At 58.2% G+C, this 27,895-nt stretch overlaps 1 protein-coding gene across 1 annotated transcript; it reads right to left on the bottom strand.

The window, feature by feature from the left end:
• Window positions 1-328: 328 nt before the first annotated feature.
• METRNL (meteorin like, glial cell differentiation regulator) lies at window positions 329-14,903 on the bottom strand. The gene is made up of 4 exons (XM_086688350.1): window positions 14,496-14,903; window positions 8,917-9,305; window positions 1,681-1,740; window positions 329-839 (listed from the first exon to the last, which is right to left on the bottom strand). Exons 1-4 carry the CDS (start codon window positions 14,660-14,662, stop codon window positions 523-525), a joined length of 933 nt encoding a protein of 310 aa, XP_086544476.1. The 5' UTR covers window positions 14,663-14,903; the 3' UTR covers window positions 329-522.
• Between the last annotated feature and the right edge of the window lie 12,992 nt (window positions 14,904-27,895).

Below are 27,895 nucleotides of genomic sequence, written 5' to 3'. Positions count from 1 at the left end.
CTGGCCCCAGAAGAAGCCCTACACGGACACCAGGGAAGCGCGTGCACACCCCACAGGGTTGCAGACAGGCACACCGCTGCCAGTGGCCCAAAAGTGACCACGGCTAGCAAAACACAGTCTTTGAAAAACAAAACCAACCAAAAAATAAGTATTTGGCTCCGTAAATCTCCATCATAAGAAACCACTCTAAATGGTCCCCGAGCTTTGTACAAAGCCTGGTGCTGGGCATCCTCCAGGGGCTCCGGCCCCAGAGCCCTACCCAACACACCAGCCCAACACAATCCCGTCAGGTGCTTTGGAAACACAGCATGAAATGGTACACAAGGCATTTTAAGACACTGGAGTTTATTTCCTATGGACGTTTCTTTTTTAAAAAAAATATAATAACTTAGTTTGCATCTTACAACATTTCCAATCAGTCAGGGAGTCCTTGGCCAGGACCTCGTGGGGTCAGACGTGGCTTGTGCGCCGGGGAGCCCAGGTCCGAGAGCCCGCTGTGGCAGCAGCGGTGGCCACCCACAGTCACTCTGTGCCCATCTCGCAGGGGTTCAGGCCCTTCTCCTCAGCATCCTTGTACATCCTTTGGAAGTCCTTGAAGCGCGGGGCGCAGCCAAGGTGGGCCTCCCCGAAGTGTATGTGGCCCGTGAAGAGGAACTCCCCACGTCCGGGCCTCACACCGCACTCCAATAGCGTGGTGACGTGCCCCCTCCAGCCACCGCCCTCCGGGGCTGGCCGGAAGACAGTGCTCTTCTGCCGGTACAGCCGGTTCACGTGCAGGTGGATGGCGGACTCCTGCTGCTCTGGTTCGTGGGTGACGTCCTGGATGGAGCCTCGGACGACTACGGAGGCAAGAACACGGGAGTCAGTGGGGTCACCAGGGGTGACCCTGCAGGGGCTGACCCTGAATTCTGCATTCCAGAAATCCCATTAGAAAGACCAGTTCAGACATTTGAGGCCCTCTAGGGGTTGTCCCTGCCACTCAGACTCTGTCAGGGATAACAGCCATATAAGTGGGGAGAAACAGAAGACAGAAGTCACATTGTGTGCATCAACGTTTCAAGTTAGAACAAGACACAACCGCAATTAACACACAACATCTACTGCTGCCCTGTATCCAGGTGGGACAGAAACGGGGCAGCTCAGAGGGGAGGGGGTGATGGGAGGGAGCTGGGCAGAGCAGGCCCAGGGCAAGGTCCCCCATCTTCCAGATGCAGGACCAAAACGTGGAAAGGAGCTCTGCACTCCCACCACACTACTGCCCTCCGAGCTGGAGGCGCTCAGAGCAGGGTCCAGCCGGGCTGCCTTCCCCCCGCCCAGAGTGCTTCCCCCCCCCTGCTGCCCAAGAGCAAAAACACGCAGCTGAGTCCTGATCTCAGCTCCGGAGCCCCCAGGCTCCTCAGACCCCCAGGACCAGGAACTCCTGCTGGAGCGTCCACAGGGGCCCAGAGGAGAGCAGGACTCTGAGGTGAGGCTAGACCATGCCTTGGAGGAAAATGCTCAGTGACCACCTTGAACAGGACTCCCACCCCTCTCATCCGGCACAGATCTGTCCCTCCCCTATTACACCTCCAAGCCCAATGCCCTCAGCCGTCTCCTCCCCAAGCTGAGTGCCAGCACTGGAAGGCCCTCCCAGGCCCAAGCGGGGCTCTTGACGTGTGGCAGGAGCACGAGGACACTTACCGAAGTCACTGGTGCAGACCGCCAACAGCACCTCTGTGTCGCTGCAGGGGCGGCACGGGGCTGCGGGGAGAGAACAGGGTTAGGAGTAGGGTCTGCGGGACACAGACCCCGCTCACACCCACCAGGTCCCGTAAGAGCTCTGACCTCAAGGGAACAGGACAGAGGACCCAACCTCGGCCACCACACGGGGGGCGGGGGCTGATGAATCCAGGGAACCCCAAGCTCAAGATGTGGCTATGAAGGGCGTGCACCGCACCCCGAGGGACAGTGGGCGTCCGTGCTGGTCCCCACCTAGCTTGTTGGTGCAGCAACTGCTGGGCCCCGGGGCAAACCACTCTCCCAGGCCCATCACCAACGGGAAACCAACCTGAGCTGGTCGGAAGCTACGTCCCCCACACCAGGCTGGCTGAGAGTCGCCTCCTTCCCAGCCTCCACAGCCACACCAGCCACTCACACAACACCTGCTCCCCAGGTCCCCATCTGTAGCCGAGACCAGAAGGTCAGGGCACTGGTTGCCGAAGGTGTCGGTGAACATCGAGGGTCACGTCTGCAGGCCGAGGCCGTGGGGCTCTCGTCCAAACAAGTCCCAGCCATCAGCACAGCCCCCTTCCCCAGACCCCTGACCTCAGACCAGATCACTGCCTGCAAACACCGTCTACGGCAAGCCTGGTTCACAGAATCCCCAAACCCCCACAGCCTGGCGGGGTGAGGGTGGGGGCTGGCTTCCTCCAGCCAAACCAGGCCCCACCCCACTAACTTCTGCCCCAGCACGGCCCTCACCCTAACTTCCTCAGATTGGGTGAGGCCTCAAGAAAGGCGGGGGGGCACAAGCCTCTGGCAACTCCCCCCAGACCACGGCACTCCTAACCCAGCACTGGATTTGGGAGGACACAACATGAATTGGCAGTCACACTGCACTTTTCAAGGCCTCTGCCCCCTGGCCGCTGAGTCTCTAGGGTCTGGCACAAATCCGCCCAGCTCAGGCAAAGGTTAGGTATGAAGTCTTGCTGGAATAAGATCACCTTCTCAAGGCCCCGGAACGTCCTGGCTTTGGCATTTGCTGGCCCTCACACGCAAACCGGGTGAGCAGTCACCTGTACCCTGGCGGCAGCAGACTCGAGGCCTCGGGGGCAAGGCCAGGCACCGAGCAGCTAGAGCTCAGAGAGGCCTTCTGGGGCGCGGGGCACAGGGTCTGTGCTGCCCTAGGCAGCACGGGGTCTCTGCGGACCCCAGGGGGTGGACAGGAGTTTCCAAGCACTGGCCCTGGTGGTCCTGCCCTGGGCAGGGGAGGATGTGTGTGCCCCAGGCCAGCTCAGGGGGACGTGACTCATTGGCCCACACACTGCCTGCCGCTTCTATCAGGTTCTCGGGAACCTGGCGAAGCTACAGGAATAGCAGAGCCGGTTGGGTGTGTTGAAGCCTGGCCAGCCTGGCCGAGAGGCTGTCCTACCCAGCTCCAAATCCCAAAGACTGCTGCCCACCTAGGGCACTTTGCTTCCATGTATAGACCCCCAGCCTCAAGGCCTCTCTTAAAAAAGAAGGCAGCCCACTGGGGGTCCCCTACCCTGCACACCCCTCCAGCGGCCCGCTGCCCACACACATAGGGCATGACGAGGCCGGGCTCTCTAGTTCTGCTCAGAGGCAAGGTCTAATTTCAGCCCCTGTGCCAGGGGGTCAGAGGCGTCATCCCGGGCACCCCTCATAAAGCATCTGCCCAGGAGAGAGGAGCCCCTGGGGGCCAGGCCTCTAGATGCTCCAAGTGAGGGTGGGTGGGAAGCTCGGTCCACACAAGCTCTCTAGAGGCACATCTCAGGTTCTGAGTTGGCCGAGACAGACCACAGGCACTGCCCACAAAGGCAGCAGTGGTACAGCAACAAGCCCAGGCCACACCCGGCAGTCAGATACCCGGCCTGGCGGCCCGCAACTCACCAAGCCCGAGAGCTTGACCCTCTCCGTGGACACAGGCCCGGGGATGCCCGCTGAGGGCTAAGGAGGAAGGCGGCAAGGAGCCTGTCCGGGGTGGCCACCTACTCACACCCCCACTGCACTGCCGAAGCTGTGGGGGTGCCTGGGGCCCCGGCGGAGGGCAGTCAGCAGCCCGCAGATCCTCCCACCAGAAGCCTCAGGGAGCCGATACCACCACAGCTGAGCTAATAAAGTGCCACCCTGGAGACTTCCCTCATAATTCTGAGTTTTACAAAGCACAGGTCACCTCATTGGAAAATCCAGTCTGTGGATGCCAAGAGAAGCAATCTGGAAACAATTATTAATCGGAGTTGGGCTCATAAAGGCAGTGAAATGTGCTGGTTTCGGACACATTGAATCTTGTTTCCTTGCAGGGGAAGGTGAGGAGGGAGCAGCCAAGAGCCCAGTTGGGTTTACAGTTCTTTGAGAGGGGTTGGCTGAGGTGTGGGCATCTTAGGGAGAGTCTTCCGGAATGTGCACAAAATGAACTGAAGAAGGAAAACACAGGGTCAGGGAGAGCAGCTGGGGCTACTGCAGGGACCCAGGTGAGGACAGCAGGTGCAGGCAGGAGGACGGGGGAGGGCAGGGGGGGAGGGCAGCACGCTTCATGCTAGGCCCTGGCCTGGGACAGGTCTGCAGATGGCCGCACGCTGGTCTGGCAGGAAGGACAACCAGGCATACACACACAACTTCCAAAGGGAAAACTGTGCATGAGGACATCCGCTGGGGTCGTCACTGCAGCCAGTGACAGGTGGCAGGTTTGGTGGGTGCAGCACTGCACAGGGAGGGGACACGGCCGGCACGGGGCTGGTGTGAGCTGAGGCCCAGCTGCCACATGAGGTTCTGGAGCCTCCTCCTCTTTCACCACAGCCAGCTGCGGGCTGGTGCCACCCCGAGGTGGTCAGCCACCGCGGGGATATCTCAATCTCCCCCACCTCTCCTCCTGGCCTGTTGCCACCCCACCCTGTTCCTGCTGAGAAAGCAGGTGGATGCCACACGCTTTCATCCCAGGAGTGCAGAGATGGGCGAGATGAAAGATAATTACAGAAAATAAACGATCCTTTGGGGGGAAAATCTCTTCTCTCCTTTTCTGCTTCTAGGACATAATGAGGCTTCTTTCGACTTCTGCTGACCTTTGCCACTCATCCCCCACAGCCCATCAGGGCCACCACCAAACCGAGAGAGCTCCTTAGTGGGGGGCTCGGTACCCACCCAGCCCACCCCTCGGGCATCATTCACCACCCCCCCCCCCCAACACATCAAACACAGCAGGTTTGACCAAGGAAGGGGGATGGAGCACACTGGAAACCGCGTGACTCGGGCTACCGGCCAGCAACGCCAATAACTTTCATGCATTAATGGCCAGCACCATCCCCTCTCGCTGTGGGTCTAAAATGCCACTGTCTTCCCACCTCATCTGCTCAAGGAAGCCTGCTCTGGGTAGGCATCACATGGACCCCAAACCCCAAGCCCCAGAAGGTAGATGTGGCCAAGCCGGTAAGCCCCTGCTGTTCGGCTCCCGGAGGAATAAAAGAACAGACTGGAATCAGGGTTCCACCTGGGCTGCCCCAGGCAAACCAAGGAGAATGTTTGTCTCCACCCCCTAGAACCAGACAGAGCAACCCCCTGCCATCCTTCACTGGCCACCACCACACATCCCCAACCCTACTGGGCAACAGAGGGTCCTGGTGTGCCTGCTTCCCCACGTACATCAGGGCTCTGGGGAGGACGGCCCCCAGACAGCCCGGCCGGGTTCCAGGAGTGGCCTAGAGTTTCATCCATTAGTTAGCTGGATCTGGCCTCTTGCCCACCTTTTGTGTCCTGCCAGAGTTTTTCAGATGCCCTGGTGAGGCCCATGGAGGAGGAGGAGGGGGAGGAGGAGGGCAGGGTGGGGAAAGGAGGCTCAATCCCGCACCCCCCCCTCCACCCCTCAGGTCACCTCCTACCACCCACCCCTCAATCTGCGCCTGTAAGGAGTGGCCTACCTCTCCATTCTGGCCTTTTCTTGGGTGTCAGTGCATCTCAGACCATACCAGGAAGCTGGTTATTCAAGTGCACACCAGGCGACCGCACTCAGTGCAAACACTCCCAAGCGGGACCGTCCGGGGCCGTGAGGCTCACAACACATCTCTCATCCGGGAGCCTCTCTGTTTTCAAGTCAGCACAAACTAGAAGCTACTATGAGTCACCAGTGAGGGAGAAGGCTCTTCCACCTCCGCAGCAGGCAGGATCACTTGACTGCCCAGCCCACAGGCACCTGCACACCTCCACGTCACAGGTGTCCAGCCTCCAGCTTCACCCAAGTTTCCTGCAGCTACGGCCAGGGCCAGAACAGGAGAGAGCCAGGAGCCACGCACTACCATCTGAGAGCCTGCCTGGCCCGGCAGACATCATTGCTGCCAGATGGCTGGCACCGACATTCCACATTACATACCCATTCCTTTGGCATTAAAGGCTTAGGAGCCCATCCCCTGATGAAAGGCAAACACCCCGGGGAGAAGGACGCACAAGCCTCCCCAGAGCCCCGCTGCCCCTCATCTCCCTCAGGCTGAGAAAGTGCTGAGCCCCCAGGAAGGGCCCAGAATCTGTGCCTGTTTCCATCCCAGCTCCTAGAACCCCACACACATCTGAGTCCCCCACCCCCAGTTCTGACAGTTGCTAAGTTTCTGGGCTGTCCCAGGCCTGATTCCTGGCCAACGCACAGACGCACATTCATACCCCACTATCCACGGGGTGCCTGGATCCCTGCAGGCGCCGGGTTTAAACAGATGCTCCAGGGCCCAGTGGGCATATGTCAGGGGTGGGGGAGAGGTAAGAAGGGAACCCCTGGGCCACCCAGACTGCCCAATGTCCAGCCACAGCGGAACGTCCTACATGGGGTCTCGAGAGATGCACAGAGGGCAAGCAGAGGCTGTGACCAGACAACCCACCATCGTGCAGGACCTTGTCCCGGCAGCCCCATTGGAACCTAGGACAGCCCAACCACTGATCCCACAGGCCTCTCCCAAATCTGCTCACTGTCCTGGCCTGAAAACAGGGACCAGGGGAACCTGGGGTGCACAGACCCTGCCCACAAGGAGAGGGAGAGAGACTAAGTCTCTGGTCCCCGAGGGTGGAGCCATGGTCTCTGAGTCATCCCAGCCCATGGCCACCCTTGTGCATTTTCCTTCTGGACAAATGGAAGCGCTCAGGTGCCCAACAAAGAAACAACTGGCTACACAGGCAGCGCCAGCATCTGGTAAGAATGACCCACCAGGTGGAAGGAAGCTCAAGCCACAAGAGAACAGGGACCAGCAGCAAATATCTTTAAAGGGCCATCAACATTCAATCAGTAAGAGGCGTCAGTGGAGCATGGGACTCCTGATCTTGGGGTCGTGAGTTTGAGTCCCACGTTGGGTGTAGAGATTACTTAAAAATAAAATACTTCAAAAAAAAAAAAAAAAAGAAATTGTTAACAAGTTTCTAACATCTGCTTCACTCAGCCACAAGCATTAAATTCAGTGACTGGGTTTTTCCAGATTTTGTTTTTACTATTAGTTTATCTCTAGGTCCCCTACAGCGAGGCTGGGGTACCCTCCTCTAGCTCTCTAACCCACCCTCCTATAGCTGGTCATCAAGATAAAGGCTGTTGTGGTTAAAATATCATTCAGGTCCTGAGATTTACAGCAGCTTCCAGTGCTGCCTTTCCAAGTGGGGGTCCTAGCCGGGCGGCTGGCACTGGGAGGGGGGTGGAGGTCCTACCCGGGCAGTTGGCACTTGGAGGGGGGCAGGGTCCTACCCGGGCGGCTGGCACTTGGAGGGGGAAGGGGGTCCTACCCGGGCAATCCTACACTGAAGTTCTCCAACACACCAGTTTAGTTTGAGAGAGACTGAAGGTTTTGAAAACTGATCTGAGCCAAGAATGCAGAACGATAAAATGCAGATTCACATACAGGAGAAAAGTCTACATTTCAAATCCTAGCAGATCTGTTTTACTTGAATTAAACATCTCATTTACTAAAAATGTGGAGAATTATACTATTCTTGGAGACGACCCACCCCTCAAACCAGGTGTCTCTGCCTTAGCACTGCTGCCACTTGGGCCCGGGTCACTCCTTGTACTGGGACCGCCGCGTGTACTGGGGGTGGTAGCAGCATTCCTCCCTGGACTGCACCACTCAATGCCATGGCACCCCTACCTGCCCATCATCCGGGCCAGCTGGTCACCTGGAGAATGGCCTTCTTGGAACCTACTCACAGGACAATCCAAGCTCACACCCCCTCAACCAGAAGGCGCCTCACCACAACCAGCTTCAGGACTGACACAAGTGGTACACTAGGACCCCCACCCCACACACTTGGACCCCAGGAGGTCATCTATGCCTTCGAGCAAGGGCCACGCTTGGCATGGGTGTCTATATAAGACGAGGACTTCAGTCCTTGTTCATGGCACATGGGGCGAGACCCGCCCCACGCGAGAGCTCTGGGGCCACTCACTCCTCCTCAGTCTCTGTCTCTGGAACTTTTCAGAAACCAACGCCACCTTCCACACAGGGCCCTGCCAAGCTGTCTGCCAACTCACAGTCCCCACGTGCACACACACACACACACCCTTTGCTGCTGAGGGGACTCCTGCCAGCACCACAACGAGAAGGGCTCTGCGGTGGAGAAGGCTCCTCGAGGGCCGGCCTCACGGGAACCCCTGAGAGGTCCTCACTCACCTCACTAACCCGGGTGAGCTCCTGTGCCACCTGACTCGCTGCCGTTGTCTCCACTCCACATGGGGTGGCCCTTGTAACACCCACCCACAAAATGCCTCCGGAAGCTGGGACCAGCTCCACAATTCAGGTCAGCAAGGCTCTGCACCTCTCTGGAGAGTGAATCACCCTTGGCTCCCACCCAAAACTTGACGTGTCAGAGGCTGCAGCTGATGTCAAAAACACACAGCCAATCCACATATCAGAAGAAACACAGGGGCAGTATGAATGGCCACAGCACCCATTTCCGATTACAGTCTCGAGCACAGAAGAGGAGCAGGGAGCCAGGACCACACCCCATCACGGCTCTCAGGTCCGACCTATGGCCGTTCTCAGGGCACGTGTGTTCACCCTCCTCAAACACGCCTCCTGAGACTGTGTTGTTTCCCCACGTGCAAAACACCCACAACACTAACGGGGCCACACACGCCCAATGCCCATCGCACGGGGGGCCCGTCTGCCAGCAGCAGGCGGGTTCTCACAGAGACCGTGGGAGGGGAACACTGCCCTCCCCGCCCCGGAGGTTGCCACTCACCTGACTGGGCACGCAGGTCTGACTCCGCGTGCCGGCTGGTCAGCTCGTACTGGAAACCCGTGGTCCTCCGGCTAATGTCCTGCTGGGGCGTTGCCTCCACGAACAGGCCCCGCTGCTCGAAGCCAAAGCAGTGCACCTGGCGGGGCCCACGGTCCCCGTCCCGCACCAGCAGCTGCAGCTCTCCAGTTTTTTCCAAATAAATATTGGCGCCCGAGGAGTCCCTGAGGGGCTTGATGCACAGAGTCAGGTGTCGTCGGGAGGGCGGGAAGGTGTTGGGCCGCACGTTGACGATGAGAGCCCCAGTCGGGTACATCCACTCCACAGAGCCCGCCGAGCACCGTAGGTACACCTGCTCCACCTCCTTCCTGTGGGCCTCGTGCGTCAGCCCGCTGCAGAGGGGACACGCGTCAGCCGGTGCCCGGCACCCCACATGTACCCGCCTGGGGGACGCCCACCCAGGTGCATGAGCAGCCCCTCACCCACATGCGGGCTGCCACCACCTCTGCCCTGCTGCAAGGGGCCGTTTCCAGGGAGCGACAGTCCCCTCCGGCAGGCCTGCCCCAGAGAGTCACGGTGACACGGGCCCACGCCCTGATGCGCGTAGACAATGTTTGTCTCAGACCCTCTCAGCAACTCGACGCTCCATCTGCCAGCCTTCAAGGCTGCAGCACTGGGCGCCCATGCCCTTGGGGCTCCCCGCGTCAGGGTGGCGATGCATGCAATGGGGGAAGAACCACGGAAGGGGGGACCTTCCGGAACACGTTCAAGGACACACCAACAGGACTCTGGCATAAACCCGAGTTCCAGATGACCAACCGAGGGCCAGAACGATGGCAGATTCCCACTGAGTGTGAAAACAAGGAGCGGTTCACTTGGTCCAAAGAGTAGCTTTGAAACCAAATAGGAATGTTAGCAGCTTGGGGGGGCTGGAGGTTGTCGGTGACTTTTGTCTTTAGCACCTCACAGATAGGGGCAAGTGTTTCCATTTGCAAACCTGAAGACCCTGCATTGCCAATCATATCTTTAAAAATAAACTCAAATATCATCACAGCAAATTACAAAAGTAAGGTAATGGTCCTCCATGGGGGAGAGGCATGGGAGGGAATGCGTGAACAAGCCACAGGAGAGAGACGCAAACAGTGAGCAGACCTTTCATCTTCCCAAGGGGAAGCTTCTACCAAGTTAATCTCACTCCTAATAAATGCTAAATAGGAAAAAATGAAGTCTGTACACTCTTCGTGAGACAGGTCTTGAGTAAAGTCATTACGTTATGTTTTCAAGAAATTGAAACCATCAAAAACGTTAAAGTTTCCCCTACTCGAAATTTTAATGTGAATGTCAGCTTGTGCTGATGGTTACGTCATAACCACCAAGCAGCCCTGGAACTCAACCAATGACTTCAACCAAGTGTTTTATTACATGAAATTTGGTTCTGATCGGATCTCAGACAGGTTCACCCACATTCTTAGGATTTTTATGTGTAATAAACAATGCTATATTCAGAGCCCAGGCCTGGGTGAGTTACCAGAAACCTTTTCTACAGAGGAGAAAACGCGTAACATATGGTTTGCATTTACTGTTGGTGACTCATGCTCTGGGCTCCAAAAAACCTCACTTTTCATTCGATGGCCAGCTGTGGGCTGGGGCTGCACAGTCATCCTGCAGACCACATCAGAGGGAGGTGTCAAGGAGGTGACCCCCCCCCAACCCCGCTCCCCGCCCCCGCAAGGCCCTGGGTCACTAGCAGCCGGCCTGGCCTCAGACGCCTACCAGAGCCACACACGCAAAACAGACTTACAAATTACAGTCAAATAAAACTCATATAAGCTCCTCTGACACATATGTGTGGACGAGCATAATTATAGTGCTGTGTGAAAAAATTAGACTAAATGGTAAGTGGTTGACACAGATGACTATAATCACCTCTGCTCTCGGGCAGCCAAAACAAACTTTATCACAGTGTCCCTCCTCTCCTGTCTCCAGCCTCAAGGGGCAGCTGGACACTTGCCCTGTGCCCAGACACCAATCCTCAAAGCTCTCTCCCCTAAAAACCATCCTGTCCAGGCTTCACTTTCCTCTCCGTCGGGGAGGGACCCTGGGGCTCAAGGGAAAAGAAAGCCCATACCAAAGGCTTCGGATACTTCTCACTAAGTCACTTTAATCCAAACAGTGGACAGGGAAACAGAGAGGTCCACCCCCCACCCATATCTTAGGCAAGGGCAGAGGGAACGCTTGTGGGGGACAGATGGCCAGCCCATGGCTGTCCCCAGCCTGCACAGATGACCCTGTACATCTTGTGCACTACACCTGGCTCCATTTATTCATAAGTCACTCGACTATAAGAGGACCGGGAACAACACGAAAGTGGACTTAGAAGAAATGTCCACCCTTTACCTGACGTCTTCACTGCCACCCAGAGAATTGTCTATGCCCATCCCAGGGTCCACGGCCAGCACGCCCCTCTGTTCTGCTCTCCCTCATGTTCTCCTGAAGGACTGAGATCAACAAGACGTGAGCCAGGCACTCAACACAGGAGTGTTCACATGAAGGTCGGTAGCATGTGATGTGCAAGACCGCCACTCAGATGCTCACCGACTCTGATCAGCCTGGGACCCCACTGAGCCTTTAATGAAAGAAATCAAGGACTCCGAGCCTGTCTGGTGCTCACCAGAACATCTAGCTAAATCTCTCACCTCTAGGTTTCCAGCACCACAGCAAACCTGAAAAAACTTCTGTTTATGCAAAATTGCTGGAGGTGGAAAAATGTGCCACATCTGTGATGTCACTGATGGTGGCATTAATGATTTTCACATGGCATGCAAGTGACACACTAATCAGGCAAAAATAAGATACCTGCTTTCTGATGTGATGAAGCTAGACAGAAAACACTCTGGTTCTAGTCACTCTTACGGAGCTGACAACACTGATTGATCTTGGGCTATTTAAACTAGATTCCTTTATTTCTCAAAAAACAACAACAACAACAAAGAGCCCGCCAGTGTCACTCCCCAGGGAAGTGTAGACACACCTTCAGGCAAAGGACAGCAAATTCCAAACCGACATGGGACTTTCTGCAGGGGTCAGTGTGGTGGCAGCAGGGTTCTTACTACTCACACCCACAGCCTGGCTCACCTGAGTCACCAGGAGTAAATTATGGTCTCTTGTTCACTTAAGTCAGGAAGAGCTTCGATCAAGGGCGAAACCCAGAGGTTATCACTGGAGTTACCTTTCATCTCCCCACCCAGTAGGAGAGCTAGCCAAGGTATGACAGACCCACAAACCCTGCCGACGGCAGTGGGAAGGTTCGTGGTCCACCTTTACAACCACAGCCTAATAAAGATCAGGGCGCTGTCCTGCCCCTGCACAAGGGATCGAGATTGCAAAACCTCCTGCTTAATTGCTTGGAAACACCCAGACACGCATTTCAGCCTGTCAAATGTGAGTGGCCAGTATCATAAAGAGCAACTCCCTCCCTATCAGGGGATCGGAACGCACCCAGGGTATTGGGGCTCACACCACCCTGTGCTGTCTTTAGAACAGCTCATAAAAAGTCATAAATGTTACAGGAGTCTGCAGGCAAACCAGCAAACCCAAGTTTCCACAGCAAGGATCTGTCAGCTGATCTGCAAGGCATATCGATCACTAGGGCAGCAATTAAAATGGAAGGGGAGCTTATAATCCAGGAATGTGGCCTGGGCCTGTCTTCCGTCCAGATCCCACTGGGACAGCCCCTGCAGCCACCCTCTGCCAGCAGACTCTGCCTCTGCGCTGAGTGGAGGGCAGCTGGAGGCAGTCCAAGACCCGGGGTATGTTAGCAAAGATGGAGAGAGGAGGGCAGCAGGTAAGCGTCCCTGCTTCTCCAGGTAGAAAAGAGGAGGCAGACCCCTGCTTGGTCCAGGAGCTGGTTGGCTCTAATGACCAGCACTCACTCACAGCCCTCTCTGATCCCCAGGAGAGGCAGCCCCCTTCCAGGCACACAGTCCTCAGAGAGCCTGAAAGGGTGTCAGCTCCTCCTCTGGAAACTCAGGCTCCCAGGGTGGGACAGGCTTTCTGTTTTTGATCTGCTGAAGCAGGACACCCTAGACCTCAGTTTAGGGGTGCACTGATTCATCCAGCAGAAGCTGCAAGGCAGGGAGTTTAATTAGGAGCGTGGGGGAAAGGGCAGCCCTGGAAGAGTGTGTCAGAGTCAGAGGCTCCCAGCCAGCCCTGTGCTGGCGCCAGCATTCTGCAGGCCAGCCCTCCCCCAGAGCTCCAAGCTCGTGGCCCCAATCTTAGCAGCCCTGCATCCCAGCTCTGGTGTGCGTGCAAGGGAGGGAGGGCACCACAGGCCCGATCTCTGGAGCCCAGAACCCCGGCTTCGGCGGTGGGAAGTGGGGAGCAGAGAGCAGGGCGATTGCCAGTCTCCACAGAGAACTGGCTCTGTAAGTATCCAAGATGACCAGCGGCCGCCCTGCTCACACAGAGCCCAGCACCCTGGCACAACCCCCCAAGCTTCCCGGAAAAACTGTCTTCACTCAAAAAAAACCCGTGACACCCTCCCCCCCCCCCCCCCCCCACCTCCCGCAGCAGCACGAGGTGTGTGCTGGCAGGAGTCTTCCCATCAGGTGTGAGGGCGAAGGGCTCGGGTAGAGGCCCTGCTCCACCGAGCACCCCGACCCCGCGACCCGAGGGCAGCTCCTGCCCACAGAGTTCCAGAGAAGGAGATGCGCATCCCTGAAAAGTCCTGAACCTGCACCTTCCGCGGCACAAAACCGGCTTTTCCAGCTGCGAGCCGAACCGCCTGCCCGGGGCGACAGCGCCCTGGGCGGATGGCGGTTTCTCACCAAAGTAGCTGTGCCCTCAGGCGCCCCGCCCGCGTATACTTGTGATTTGCAACTCCTTTCTGCTTGTCACACTTCAGTTTAAAAAAAAAAAAAGAAAAAAAAAAAGTCCTCGGCTGCCACGGCCGAGGGGCGTGAAGGGGGGCTCCCCGAGCCCAGCGCGCGCGCTGCCAAGGGCGGCCTGACCTTCACCGGGGCCGGGGCGGGGATGCGGGACGCGGCAGGCCCCGCACTCGGCCCGCGCACAGGTGTCCGCCCGCGGGTCTCCGCGAGCACGGGAGCGGTCGGCACCCCGGCAGGCGCCAGGGCCCCCGCTCGGTCCTCCGAAGCCCCCGCTCCCTCCCGCGGACCCGCCGGCCCTCCCTTCCCGCTCGGCCCTGAGCGCAGGCCCCGCTCCTCCCGCCCGGGGCGCGCAAGTCCTCGCCGCGGGCAGAGCCGGGAGGGTCGGAGAACCGACCTCCGCCCGCCTCCGATGCGGGGTCCGCGCGGGGCGAGCGGGCTGTCCGGCCGGGACCGACCCCGCCGCGCCGCGGGCGCACCTCCCTCTGGGCGTCCTCCGGGCCAGGGCACCGGGCCGCCGCGGGCTCTTTTGTTCTAGAACCGGGGGCGGGGGCGACGCGGACAGGACTCGGCCTGGAGAGCGGGCCCCAGAGTCCCCGCCCGGGGCCGCGCCCCCGCACGCTCGGCCGGCCGGAGCGGGGAGGGCACGGGAAGGGAGGCCAGCGGCCCCGAGGGCTGGGGGCGCGCCGGCGGACTCACCTCCCCTTCCAGCTGCACCGGTCGCTCGAGTACTGCGCGCCCGCGCCGCCCAGCAGCGCGCCCAGCAACAGCAGCAGCAGCGGCGGCGGCGGGCCAGGGCCCGGGGCGGGGGGCCGCGGCCACAGCTGCCCCGCGCGCCCCCCGGCCGCCCGCGCCGCGCCCCGCATGCTCCGGCTCTGCCTGGCCGCCGACCCCGCGTCCGCGCCTGCAGAGCAGACCCTCCACCCGGCGCGGCCGGGCGGGCGGGGCTCCAGGTCCAGGCGAGTCACGTCGTGCGCCCCCCGCGCACCCGGCGCGGCTGCCCGCCCATCCCGGCCGCAGCCGGGGCCGCTGGAGCCGCTGGAGCCGCGGGAGCCGCGCAGGGAGCTCCGCGCCCGCCGCCGCCACCCGAGCCTCTGAAGCAGACGAGTCAGCGGTCCGCGTCCCGGCTCAGCTGGGGCCCGTCCCGCCCCCGTCCCGCCCCCGCCGGCCGCCCCGCCCCCGCCGGAACTCCGCCCCGTGCGCGCGCTGCGAGTGCTGCGAGCTCCGCGCCCTGCGCGCCCTGGCCGGGAGTCCTGGGGCGGCCCCGCGGAGAGGAGGGGCCCGCCCGAGGGACCGGGAGGAGGGTCCGAGAGAGAGTCCCCAGCCGGGAGAGAACGGGGCAGCAGCACGCGCCCGGCCGGTACGCCGCGGGACGCGGAAGAAACCCGAGACCGCAAGTCTGTGCGACCTGAGCCGGCGCCGGGCCAGCGGGCGCGTCCGCAGCGGCTGCGCCTTGGCCCCATCGCGGAGACTGAGCCGGGAATGGCCGCTGGGCTGCGGTGGGGGCTCCTGGCCGGGCCACTACTACTGTGTGAGCGACCAGACTCCATCAGGGACGTTCCTGATCCAAACCTGTGCTCTGCAGAGGTCCGGATTCTGCCCCGGTCTGCAGCCCGTGCGGGAGGGGAGGAGCCCAGCTGTGGTTGGAGATGAGACCTACCCACTGTTGAGCGCCCCGTGGACTCTAGAGCATCCACGTCCCCGAAGGGCTCTGCATCGCTGCGGACCTGTGCCCGCTCGTCCCCACCACCCCCAACCCCGGAGTTGGTCTGGTGCCTGTGTCCCCAACCTCCCGCTTGATTCTTCCTGGAGACTGTCTGATGCCTTGTTAGGTTTTAGTGGTGTCCTGACCCCTGTGCTCTAGATGCGAGTGCCACCACCACCAGACCTGGCAACCCATACTGGCTCCAGGTATTGGCAGAGGCCCCCAGTCACTAAGACCCCCGTCCTAGCAGGACCCAGCGTGGTGAGTTGGTGAGTACAGTGTGATGAGGCCAGGAGCCACGGCTGGGTCTGCTTAGAGGGTGGATGGGGTCTGCTTAGACGGGTCTACCGTCCTACCAGGTCATCACCCTAGAAGAAGGAAGAGGGAAGGAACCATGGCGCTCCGTGCAGCCACCTCTGTGCTCACAAAAGCAGGCTTTTCTGCTTTGCGACTCTCTGGTACTGGTCTGAGCTCCACAGCCTCAAACAGCCTCAAGTGGTCGAGAAATCTGACCTTGTTTTCGTCACGATACATTTCGGGAGGGATTTCAAGTGACCTGTGAGGAGGAGGGTGACTTCCTGCACCTGTTGGTTTGAATGTTTTACCTTTCTCATCTGGTCAAAGAGTTAGAAATGTAATTGGTTGTAGGGATGGAATTGTCACCCTCTGGGGAGGCCTTGTCTGCAGGGCCCCAAACAGCTGGAACTGAGAGCCGCCTCAGGAACCCTGGGCGGGAGAGTCAGACCCCTTAAAGGTGGCTACAGTTGAAGGATCTGTTTGGAGAAGCCCTGGTCTGGGCAGGTCAACCGCGCGCCCCCCCACCCCCACCCCAACCAGCTACAGCACAAGGTGAGAGCCCTGCCCAGCCTTAAGAAAGGATGTCACCCCAAGGCTCACAGGCAGCTCTGAGGCTGAGGGGCCTCCTGCACCCCTCCCCACACCACCTTGGAGTGTGTGCCCTGCATTGCTGCAGGTACCAGGGTGCAGAAGTGCGGGGAGCAATGGGCGAAGTGAAACCACCACCCAGGCCGCTTGGGGGAGGAACCTGCCAGTTATGAATCTGGAAACTACAACCACTTCTTACTCACAACCATATCTAGGCAGCCCAGCAGCACCTCGCACCCAGGACGCTCCCCATAGTAAAGAAACTGCCCCTGAAGCACAGTATGCTTGTCAGGGCTCAGGGCCTCACACTGGGGAAGGGGCAGGGGCCGCCTTAGGACACCCGCCCGCCCCCCCATTACAAATGAGTGACAGTGCTAAGGCTTCAGAACTCCCTGGAAACCACTGGACCAAAGGGCAGAGGCCACCCCTGGGGCAATGTGGAGCCAGTTCCTATGCAAGGTTCAGGGCTCTGTGAGCTGAAGAACTGCCAAGCCACCTGTGCCCAGGACCACTTCCCTAAAAGTAGGACAACACAGTGGTGCCTACGGACCTGCAGTTGTCAACATACAGGAACATATAAAACATGCAGGACTGAACAGTACAGCCTTTAGTTAACAATATATCAATATCAGCTCATTGGTTGTAACAATCACACATGTTAATATTGTTAACAAGATATTAATAATAGGGGAATGGGCAGACTATGTGGGAACTCTCTGTACTGTCTGCTCAATTTTTCTGTAACCCTAAAATAGGAAGTCTACTAATTAACAACAAGAGCTCAGGGAGTCATGCCCACCTGGCAGTGTTCTTAGGAAGGGCCTGGCCTTGCTACTCTCAGACCTATGGCTCTGTGACAGGCCCTCCCTTCTGGGGACACAGGTACCTCCGGATTCCTGAGGGTCTCTGAAGCAGGAATTTCCAGATTTCCCTCCTCCTGACAAGCTGACAGCCGCCAGCCAGCTGTGGGGTGGGGCCATAGTAGCAGAACTGGTTCCTGGGGCTTCACTCAGCTCCTGGAGAGGTTTATGCTCTAGCGATCCTTCTCTGTGCCTTGCAGAGTGGGGCTGCTGACCCCTCCTGACCCTGCAATGAAATGTCCTCATAAATGGGTCCCTGGTGCCCGTGGTGTATGTTTGGGCCTGGGGACAGCAGAGTGAGGTGGGTCATGGCTGTCTGAGGCTGCCTGGGGATCACCTGCCCCACTTCACCCACTAGGGCCTGGTTGGGAATAAAGATACCCCGTGGGATTGACTATGATCCAGAAGGGTCCTTGCTGGCTAGGCATGTGGGCTCTCCCTGGCAGTAAGGGCATCCTGGAGTGTGCTCACATGGATGGCTAGGTGTACCTCCCAGTGAGCATTTCTCCAGTTAAATCCAGCCAGGGCCACAGTGGCACCCACAGTGGGGAAGAGCTGGACATCATGGCGTCCAAGCAACATTCGGGGACTTCCTGTGTTCACCACCCTCCAAACACCAGAGGGAGTGTTGGAAGGTAGAGTGCACACCTGCTCATGAAGGGGCACTGCCCCCCCACCCACCCAGGTGACAGCAGCCAAGGGGTCCCGGCTCCCACTATCCTGCCTGAGAATCTTCCATGGCCAGAGGAATGGGGCTGGACTCAGTGGTGGCAGCAGCCCCCAGGACAATTCAGTGTGCCCTGTGAGGTTAGTACTCTGGATGGGGGCGGGGTGTGGGTTGCCCTCCAAAGCGCGTGTGGGGTGAGTCTGTGGCCCAAATTCAGGTCACTATCAACCTTCACTCATCACCTTGTCTATTCACTCAAGAAACATTTACCAGATGCCTCCTGGGCATGTTTGCATGATAAGCTCCAGGGCTGTGGCCCCTGACCAGGGCTGGTCTCAGAAGGCAGGATGTGGCCAGGCAGACAAAGCCCCCCACACCCTATGGCAGCAGCAGTGGCCTCCAGCGTGACCAGGACCACGATTACCACCGGACAACACCTGTGGACTCCCCAGTGTATGTACCTGGCCTGGGAGTTTTTGTGGCTTTGGCTACAGGTGCCCACATGTCCTCTCCTCTAGTGGGGATTCGTCACCTAAGGGTAGAGACTTGCTGGAGGTGGGATCTGAGGGGCGGGACACCCTCTCCTTGCCTGTGAGTGTGGGGGCTTGTGCAGGTCCTGTGAGGGCAGGTGGACTGGACGCAGACATGGCCTCTCCCTGGTCCAGATCACACAGGCTGTGTGCTCGGTCTGTTCCTGAGTCGTGTTTACCTGCAAAGTGAGTGCTGTGCTAATTCACAGGTGCTGTCAGCTTCATGACGTCACACAAAGCCTCACATCAGGTGGGCATCATAAGCCTGGCTCTTGGTGGAGCTCAGGCCCTCACGTGGGCGCCCCCACCTCCCCCCGCCCAGCCGGCTCTCAGTGCAACATCTTTGAGCCACTAACAGAACGCAACCACTGTAAACGGTTTTATTTTCTGTCCAGTCTTGGGGTTTTAAAGTGTCAGGATGCCTCTTCTGTTATTCAAAATGGCCAGTCACCTGAATCTGCTTGCTGAGGAGAGTTGGCTGCTTCCCCTAGAAACTGGACACTTACAGAAAAATGTTAGAAGGTTTTCCCAAACATGCCCACTTCTCCTTTGACATTTGAAAAATGCCTCAGAACTTTTGCTGATGGCACTGTCCACTTTCCCCTTGGTCATCTCCGTGAAAACTCCCAGACTCCTGACTGCCCGGGAAGGTTTGAGCACAGACCCAGTGCCTTCCCCACCTCAGCCCCCGGCCTCCCGACTCATTGCTGCCACACTACTTCTCCTCTGAGGTCATTTGTGCTGACCTTCTCATAGGGACATAATTACTATAATTGTGGCCAAACGCTTGTGATTTATGTTTAGCAACTGCGGCAAGCAACATATAATTAGACATAAAACGAGGCCAGCAGGCCTCAACCCTATAACCCTCACCTAAACGCCTCCCTAACCTAATTTGCTGGCATGGTTTGCTGTCTGTGCAGAGAAAGGTAGGAGGGAGAACGTGGGCAGCTGGCTGGATTGGGATCTGAGGGAGTCCTCCCATCGCCCACACGGCCACACACTGGCCGTGGGCTTTGAGTCCAGGCCGACTGGCCAGCATGTGACTCTGGCTAGTGCTGCCCAGAGTTGGTCTGGGACTCAGCAGTGGAAGCTAGCTGCAGTGATATGATTATCCCTGCACCCCACCATTACTGTTGTTGACAACAGCCACTTTGGGCCATCGGGCCTCGACAGCATCTCACTCTGCCTGGCCCTGAACAGACCACGGGCCCCAGGGTGGTGAGTCCACAGCCATCACACCAGTGGCAATACCTGTCCATCTGGATTCCCTCAGCACAGCACCCCAAGGGAAGGAGGGCCCCCTGACCTTCACAGGGTGGACTCAGGAGGGACCAATTACAGTAGAAGGTGAATTTGTATGAGATGTGGACATGACGGCTGGACATCCCAGTGGATCCTAGTGTGGCCGGTCACATGTGTGCATAGGCTGGAACTCTGAGCAACCATGTGCTGAGCCAGGCCTGGGCTGGTCTGGGAGTCTGAGCCTCTGTCTTCAAGGAGTTACGTACCTGAAGGGCTACCATTAGAGCTGGTCTAGGAGAAGGTATAGAGAGGCAGTATACAGGGGGCTGGAATTGAGGAAGGAGGACATGCCCCAGCTAGCAGGAGCCCCCAGGCCCTGGACAAGCCCAGTCCACTCCAGTCTGTGCTGCAGGGACCTGGGCAATAACATTGGTCCAATGGCTCCTGGCTCTGCCCTGAGGGAGTATGTTGTTGAGGGTCCCCCCCACCCCCACCCCAAGCCTGCCTGCTATACTCTGGCCTGGCCCACATCTTCTGAACCACAGGGGGATCTTCCCAGCCCTATGTGGAGGGCAATCCCACCTCCTTTCCCCAGGGTGCCAGTGTCCCACCCTCCTAGGTGAACACAATCTCAGGTAAGGAAGACAGGGTATCCCTGGACTCCTGGGCTGGGTTCAGGCCTCAGACAGGTAATCACAGTCCCAAGTACACAAAACCCGTGCACCACCTACTTGGTGAATGTTGCTGTCACAGCTTAGCACCCCTCCCCCTCCGCCCCACCCCCGGGGTGGTGATGCTTATGCATTATCCCTCTAGGAAGGCTTCCGGGCTCTCTCCCACACTTCTGTCTGGGCAGCTTCAGGCCAAGCTTCACAGGACTCCCAGCATGTGCATTTCTACCACCCTGCAGCTCCACACAGCCTGTCACGGAGGCTCCCTAAGCAGGGCTGGGATTGTTCCTGTACTCACAGGCTCCAGGGTGGTGACAACCAGAGGGCAGGGTCCTGGTTGCCAAGGGTGGAGGCCTCACCCAGAGACCCAGCTTCTGTACAAAAATGCCAGCTTCAGCTTCCATATCCTCACCCTGCACCAAGTTTGGCACTTGTACTAAATGGTCCCATGTGCTCCTAGTAGGTACTCCCATAAGATTCCTCTAGATGCTCCCCATGCCCTCCAGGAGGTGCTCCCCATGGCCTCCAGTAGATGCTCCCCATGCCTCCCAGTAGATGCTCCCCATGGCTTCCAGTTGATGCTCCCCAGCCTCCCAGTAGGTGCTCCCCATGGCCTCCAGTAGATGCTCCCCATGCCTCCCAGTAGATGCTCCCCATGGCTTCCAGTTGGTGCTCTCCAGCCTCCCAGTAGGTGCTCCTCATGGCCTCCAGTAGATGCTCCCCATGCCTCCCAGTAGGTGCTCCCCTGCCTCCCAGTGAATGCTCCCCATGGCCTCCAGTGGGTGCTCCTCATTGCCTCCACATCATGCTCCACAGGGGCTGCTCCCACCTCAACCTCCTGGTTGAACCAGCCTCTGAGGAAAGGACTCGGCTGCCTTCCGGGTAGGGGGGTGTCTGACACAGCAGTTACCATTTTACATCCCAACTGAGCCTCTGAAAATCTGAGGCTGTGTGAGTATCCACCCAGCACTACAGACTCTGATTTAGCAGCTGTTGGCGTTGGCACATCTCCACGTGTTCTGTGTGCACACATTTGTACATGTTCCACGGGACCATTTGAAAGTTGCAAAGGTCATGACCCTCTGTCCCTACACCCTTGAGGAGTCGCCAGCCGCCAGGACGATGTGTGAGGCAAGACACCGTCCTGGTACCATGAGTTGCACCGCCCCGGGGCTTCATAGGGAGACAAGGTCCCTAAGCCCACTGAGGTGCCAGTTTGCACTTTCTCTGTTGTCCCCAAAACATACAGTGTAAGGAACACAGCTGGGTCTGGGTGACATGGGAGCCCCGGCCCTGTGGGGGCTCCCTGGGGTTGCCAGAGACCACCATCTCAGGCAGGTGGCCCTGGAGGGTGCTGAGCCATACCACTGGTATCAGAATTCCCAGCCAGTATCAGTGATACTGTGGGACTGGGGGGATCCTATCCAGCCCCAGACCTCTGCACCCACACACCATGGCCTGTCAGCATCAGAGAGCCCAGGAACCTGGGCGTCTGGAGCAGAAACAGAGGTGAGGACTCCAGGCTTTCAAGCGAATGAGGTGTGAAATCCCCAATAAAAGGAGAAGGCCCTTCGGCTGGACCTCGGGAGACTGGGTGAGTCCCACCCTCAGTGCCAACGGCACAGGCCAGGGTTGGGGGTGGAAGACGCAGTGGACCGGCCACGGTGGAGGCCCTGCCCGGAACTGCCCAGCTGGACAAGGTTTGCCCTCCACGGGCCCAGCTGGGAGCCCTGGGGACAAGCCCTCTCTGGGTCAGCTCTGGGCCACGCTACAGTGACTCGGCCCAGGAGAGCAGGCAGGGACTGCTATAGAATACCCTCGTTGGGGGCTCTCCAAGGGTGGGGAGGGGGCTGGCTCCCACCTGTGCAGTCTCCATTCCACACGCCCAGCTCTGCAGAGAGGCCATAGCAGGCTGCTGCCTGAAGGAGGGGCTGAGTGTGAGCCGCAGGACTTCATCCCTTTGCAGTAGGGGTGCCACTTGAATGGGTAGCCCCACCCAGAACCAGGAGAAGCAGGCAAAGCCAGCCTTGGAGGACAGGTGGTGGCCAGCTTGCTGAGTCTGTCCGGACATGGTGGTGGGAAATCCAAGTGGGCCTCACCTTCCTTGGGTCCGAGGTTCAGGCTGGACAAGGAAGGGCCTCCAGAGCCCCATGTGGGATGGATGTGAAGTGGGAGTCCTGGGGGCCTGGGGAGGGTCCAGGGGTGTAATCACATGTGCTTGGGCAAACCTTAGAGACAGTGGTGAGAGGAGTCAGGCAGGCGTGGGGGGAGGGTCAGGTGCTGGAACCTTGCTTGGTGAATGTGGGGGAAGGCCAGATCATGGGCGTGGCTTACAGACATTTGCACCTAAGGTCACCAAATGCCATAGGCAAGGCCAACTGGGCAGTGACTGGATTCCATTACAGACTCATTCTTCTGGCCTGATTTGTGCACCCCTTACAGAAGCTAGGAAGCACTTCTTCAAGAACCTCTACCGCATGGGCTCTGGGAGCACGGCAGGGTGGTGAGTTTGCCCCACGAAATGAGGTGCTGGGTTGGGAAGAGTCCTGTGCCCCTCACACACAGTTAGGGTTAGGGTTGCACCCCACAGAACACCCCAGTCCCTGCACTGCCTGAGGACCATAAGGGCCATACGGCCCCTCTGAGGCAGCTACCTGCATGACAATGTTCAGGACATCCCTCTGCATCTAGACCTATGACCAAGGTCTCAGCGGGCCCTGAAGACGGGGTTCAGAGTGTGCCTTGTGAGGAAGTGGGCTGCATTCCAAAAGAACTACCTGAGTTGTCTAATCTATGCACAGAATGTGTGGGAATGGATAGAGTGGAAGGAAGGTAATGTTGGATCAGGCCAAATTCAAAACAGTTGACATGGGCTCACCAAGCAGAGACTCTGTGTTAACACTGCAGTTTGGGGTTAGGGTTAGCACTGACAGCCTGGGTGGCTGAAACGTGGACCAAAAGATGGCCACAGTGAGTGGGTTAGAAATGCCTGAGCTGCCCTGGTCCAATGTAGAAAAAGGGACCCAAAGGGTTAGGGATGTTGGAGTGACTGGGTCATTTAGGACCAGTTCACCTACATGGAGCTTCCAGAAGATGCAGCTTCCCCCAAGGCTGTGAGGAGTGAATGTGTGAGGTGACCCTAGCACCCTGAAGAACTCTGTGGTCCCTCCATGCAGGTCAGAGCCTCCAGAGGGGACCACACCAGCTCAAGTAACCTGAATATGACAGAGTACTTGGATCCTGGGGTGGCAGGGACACTCACCTGCCAAAGGCAAGGTGGGCGTGGTTCCCCGGGTGGACAGCAGAGTGGAAGCAGCAGTCACAAGGACTCACAGAGACCTGTGGTGTTGGCTGGTTGGTCATGGCAAGGCTAGATGTCAAACACACAGGAAGCCCGACGAATTCTCACTTGATCTACTTAAGCAGAGAAGTTCTGGGTCAAATGTGGGAAAGTCTGACATTAATCATAAAAAAACAGAGTCCTGGCCCCTCCATCAATTCTCAGACCTGAGCCAGTTATAGACACAGAACACCTTGAAGTGGGAGAGACAGGGTTCCCTCAAGGAAGGTCCTGGAGCATCACTGAACTGTAATCTTTCCCCGGTCTTCACCTTCTGTGGCCTCTCATCCAGGGAACTGTGCTCTGGGGAAAAGGGAATAATCAGAGCTTTCCGGGACCACCAGTTACAGATTTTGAACAGACACTGACTCCAAGGGACCCAGACCATCACAGTGGTCCAGCCAGAGTGGGGGCTCCTGGAGGCCAGGTGGTCCACAGAGTTTTAGCCCATGTCTGTCTCACAGAGGGTCTGGTGTGGCCCTGAATGCACCCTGTGTTTACTTCCCCAGTTCCAGAATGCTTGATTGGGATCAACACACCCAGCAGCTGTCCACGTCCCCACACCGGTTCCCAGACCTGTGTAGTGAGGCCTATTTGGGAGGGAAAGGCCAAGTAGGGCCACTAGAATCATCTCTACTGGGAAAAGAGTAAGCCCAAAGCAGCCCATACTCCTGGAAGGATTGCGAGATTAGTGCCACCATCGAGGACGTGGATGGTGCAGGTTCCCCTATTTGGCCTGTGCAGGAGGGTCCTGGAGAGTGACAGAGGGCCATCGTCAGCTCAGCTGGGTGGTGGCTGCCCCAGTGGCAGCTGCTGCCCTGGCTGCACTTTCATCGCTTGAGCAAATTAACACAACCCTGGTGCCCGGAGTACAGCTACTGCCCTGGGGAGATGCCTGTCTGTCCACCCATGCCTGCAAGGCCCCAGGAGAAGCTTGCTCTCAGCCGCAAGGCCAGACGTGCACCTTCACTGTCCAACCTCGGGGTAACATCAACTCTCCAGCCCTATGTCATAATTTATTTCACAGGGACCTCGATCGCTGTTCCCTTCCACAAGATCTCACACTTGTCCATGATACCGATGACGTACTAGCAACAACTCTAGACTTACTGGTAGGATATCTGCATGACAGAGGCGGGAAATAAGTCCAACAATAATTCAGGGGCCTCCCTCCTCGGTGACATTTCTGGGAGTCCAGACGGGTGGGGCACGTGGAGATATCTCTTCCGAGGTGAAGGGTTAGCTGGCACCCCCTGCAACCAAGAAAGAGGCATAACACTAATAGGTCTCTGGCTTTGGGAGGCAACGTATTCCTCCTTTGAGTGTGTTACTCCAGCCAATTTACTGAAGGGCTAAAAGTCTGCTCCTTTCGAGAAGGCCCTGGGGCAGGTCCAGGCTGCTGTTTGAGCTGCTCTGTCACTTGGGCTGCGTGATCCAGCAGATCCAATGGTGCCTGAAGCATCAGGGGCAGATGGGGATGTGGCGTCCGCCACAACCTCCAGCACATTCTGTGTGTGTTATTGGAGGAAGGCAATCCTTGCTTCGATCCACCAGTTCCCCACCTGTAAATGGACTTGATGAAAGCACAGTATGGACCCCACAGGGGCTGTGGGTGGCCCGGGTGGAGCATGCATGGCCAAAGGGTGGGTGTGGTTCCCATTTTCGTTTGTGATTCAGGAGCACAGACAGCTCCTTCCCTCTGTCCCCTCCAGCGTCCAGTCCTGACCGCTCAACCCCAAGCAGCAGTGGCCGCAGGAACTGCTGGCATCTGTTCTAGTGGAGAGTGTGTGTGTTGGGGTGGGGGTGGGGGATGCCTGAGTCCTGCTGCTCATGCCTGTGGGTGCGTTGCCTTCCCCCAAACCCCTCGACCCTGAGCAGCCACCTGTGTGCCAGCTTTGTGTCATGAGGAAGTGACATGGAAAAGCCTAGAGAGCTCATGAAAATGTTGTCAGTCATATTCCTTAACCAGGAGGGTGAATAAACTTATTGGGGAAAAAATCCATTGTGCCAGAGGAACTGAGAGGAAAAAGAGCAATTTCCCCTTCATCCTGGTCCTGTCCTGCAACGGTGGGTCTCTGTCCCCTTCGTGTTACAGGTGTGTGTGTGCATGTCTTGGGCATGTGAACACGTGTGTGTACACGCCTTGTGAGTGAATGTGTGTTGTGCATGTGTGTGCGTGTACCTGTGTGTGTACACGCGTCGTGTGTGTGTGTATGCATCCACGTGTGCATGTGCAGGCGGGTGTTTACGTGTGTGCATGTGCATGGATAATCGTGTGGGTGGTGCGTGTGTGTGTGTATCTGTGTGTGCACACGTGCCGTGTGTGTGTGCACGTATGCATCCACATGTGCATGTGCAGGAGCGTATATTCATGTGTGTGCGTGTGCGTGGATGATCGTGTGAGTGTGGTGTGTGTGTGGGGGTACATGCCTTGTGCGTGTGTGTGCGCACGTGCGTGTATCTGTGTGTGTGCACACGTGTTGTGTGTACACATATGCATCCACGTGTACATGCAGGAGCGTGTAGTCATGTGCATGCGTGTGCATGGATGATCGTGTGGGTAGTGCGCGTGTGTGCGCATGTGTGCACATGTGTGTGTAGTCCGTGTGGCACTCAGGAAGCTACGGAGGGGCATCCACGGTGTCCCCCTGGACCTTCAGCAGGAAGTCTGCAGGGAGCTCACAGGGCCCTCCAAACTGGCGCTGGTGCCTGTGAGGCAGGATCTGGATTTCAAACCCAGTTTAAAAAAAAAAAAAAAATCGTAGGGTTGGGGGCCAGGGGGTCGACTTTCTTTTCGTGGCCTGGTTGTCACCCTGGGGGATGCAGCATGGCCACGGCGCCAGTGTGGGGTTGGGGAGGAGGGTGGAGGAGAAAGGAGTTGAAGTCTGTTGGTGTCGACAGGAAGCCCTTTTGTGGGCACTTCTGAATTCCGTCTGTTCTCACTTCTTTTCAAGCCCAGCTGAGGGCGGGCGGAGCGGCTGCCATCTCCCTGGGTGACCAGCTCTGAATATTCACAGTCTCCTGTCCTGGCAACCACCCAGCCTGCCCACCCACAGTCCTTCCTGACCCCTCCTGGGGTCTCCAGGCCCCCAGAGCCCTGCGACCACAGGCAGGGTGCAGGCAGGGACGTGAGGAGGCCCTTGGGGCACAGAACCTACTAGGCCCTCCCCAGCCCCCACTACCTCCTCCCTGCAAAGATGCTGTCTTGGCCCAGCCGGCCCGTGAGGGAGGCCACACTGCCATCCTCAGGGTGGTGGTCAGGGAGGCGCTGACCGGCTGGACTGGGCTGGGCTGGGTGACATCAGCCCTGCCCAGGCTGCAGCTCCTGGAGTCAGATGTGTCTTTCTCACCTGTGGGCCCCAAAAACCTGCTACAACATCTACACATAGGAGGCATCCAGCAGACAGCCACGTGGAAGTCCCCCTGGGTGACTGGGGGACCGGGGGGGGGGTGTCCTGCACAGCATTCCCATGGCCATTGGGTACCTACTTCTCATGGCCAACGTGGGGCCATGTCCCACACATCACCCGACCCCACGTTCTGTGCAGTCTCCTACAAGTGTGAATCCACCTTGCAGTGTAACTCGAGGGCCACCTCCAGCCTTGGGCACCTCCTTCCCCGACTCAGGCAAGAGGAGGGAAGCCGCTGTGCTGACTGGTGTTCCAGCAAGCCAGGGCTGGGAGGTGGGGAGAGGGACGGGCCTTTGTCTGGGCCCCAGCTCATGGTCAGTGCTCCAGGGCGCAAGCTGGCACTCACATAGGCTTTTCAGGAGGGAAAGGCAGCACAGCCACCACACGCTGCTTCCAGCACCCTCCAAGGAAGGGTCTTCTCTGCTTCTCACGGGAGCCCAGGCAAGACCCCATCACCAGCTCCCACTGCGAGGGCGTGCTGCGGACAGCTTGGTGGGCAAGCCCGGCTCACGCCCTGGCTCCCAGCTCCACTGCGGGGAACACGGCCCTGTGCCCCGGGGCCTTGCTCTCCACTGCCCATGTGGAAAGGCTGGTCCCCACAGGCACACTCCCCATGGAAGGAGAAGATTTGGAGGCACTTTCCTTTCTTTAGTTAAACCCCATGTGTTTCCTGTGCTTCCAAAAATGTCCAAGCAGGAAGTACAAAACCTCAAACAGCAAAAATAACTGTCCCCCAGATGGCCCTGGGGAGGCTACAGGTCACCGTCTGCCTTGCCCGCACTCCGA

This window comes from Puma concolor, chromosome E1 (assembly GCF_028749965.1).
Source record: "Puma concolor isolate L17-30 chromosome E1, mPumCon1.1.hap2, whole genome shotgun sequence".
Classification (NCBI taxonomy): domain Eukaryota; kingdom Metazoa; phylum Chordata; class Mammalia; order Carnivora; family Felidae; genus Puma; species Puma concolor.
The sequence above is the reverse complement of the archived record's forward strand: the minus strand, read 5'-3'. Positions and strand labels throughout refer to the sequence as shown.

Coding starts and splice junctions, on each gene's coding strand:
- METRNL (XM_086688350.1), bottom strand. CDS start 14,662: ATGCGGGGCGCGGCGCGGGCGGCCGGGGGGCGCGCGGGGCAGCTGTGG. Junction 9,306..14,495: donor CGGTGCAGCTGGAAGGGGAG/GTGAGTCCGCCG, acceptor TCCCCTCTGCAG/CGGGCTGACGCACGAGGCCC. Junction 840..1,680: donor GGTCTGCACCAGTGACTTCG/GTAAGTGTCCTC, acceptor TTGCCTCCGTAG/TCGTCCGAGGCTCCATCCAG.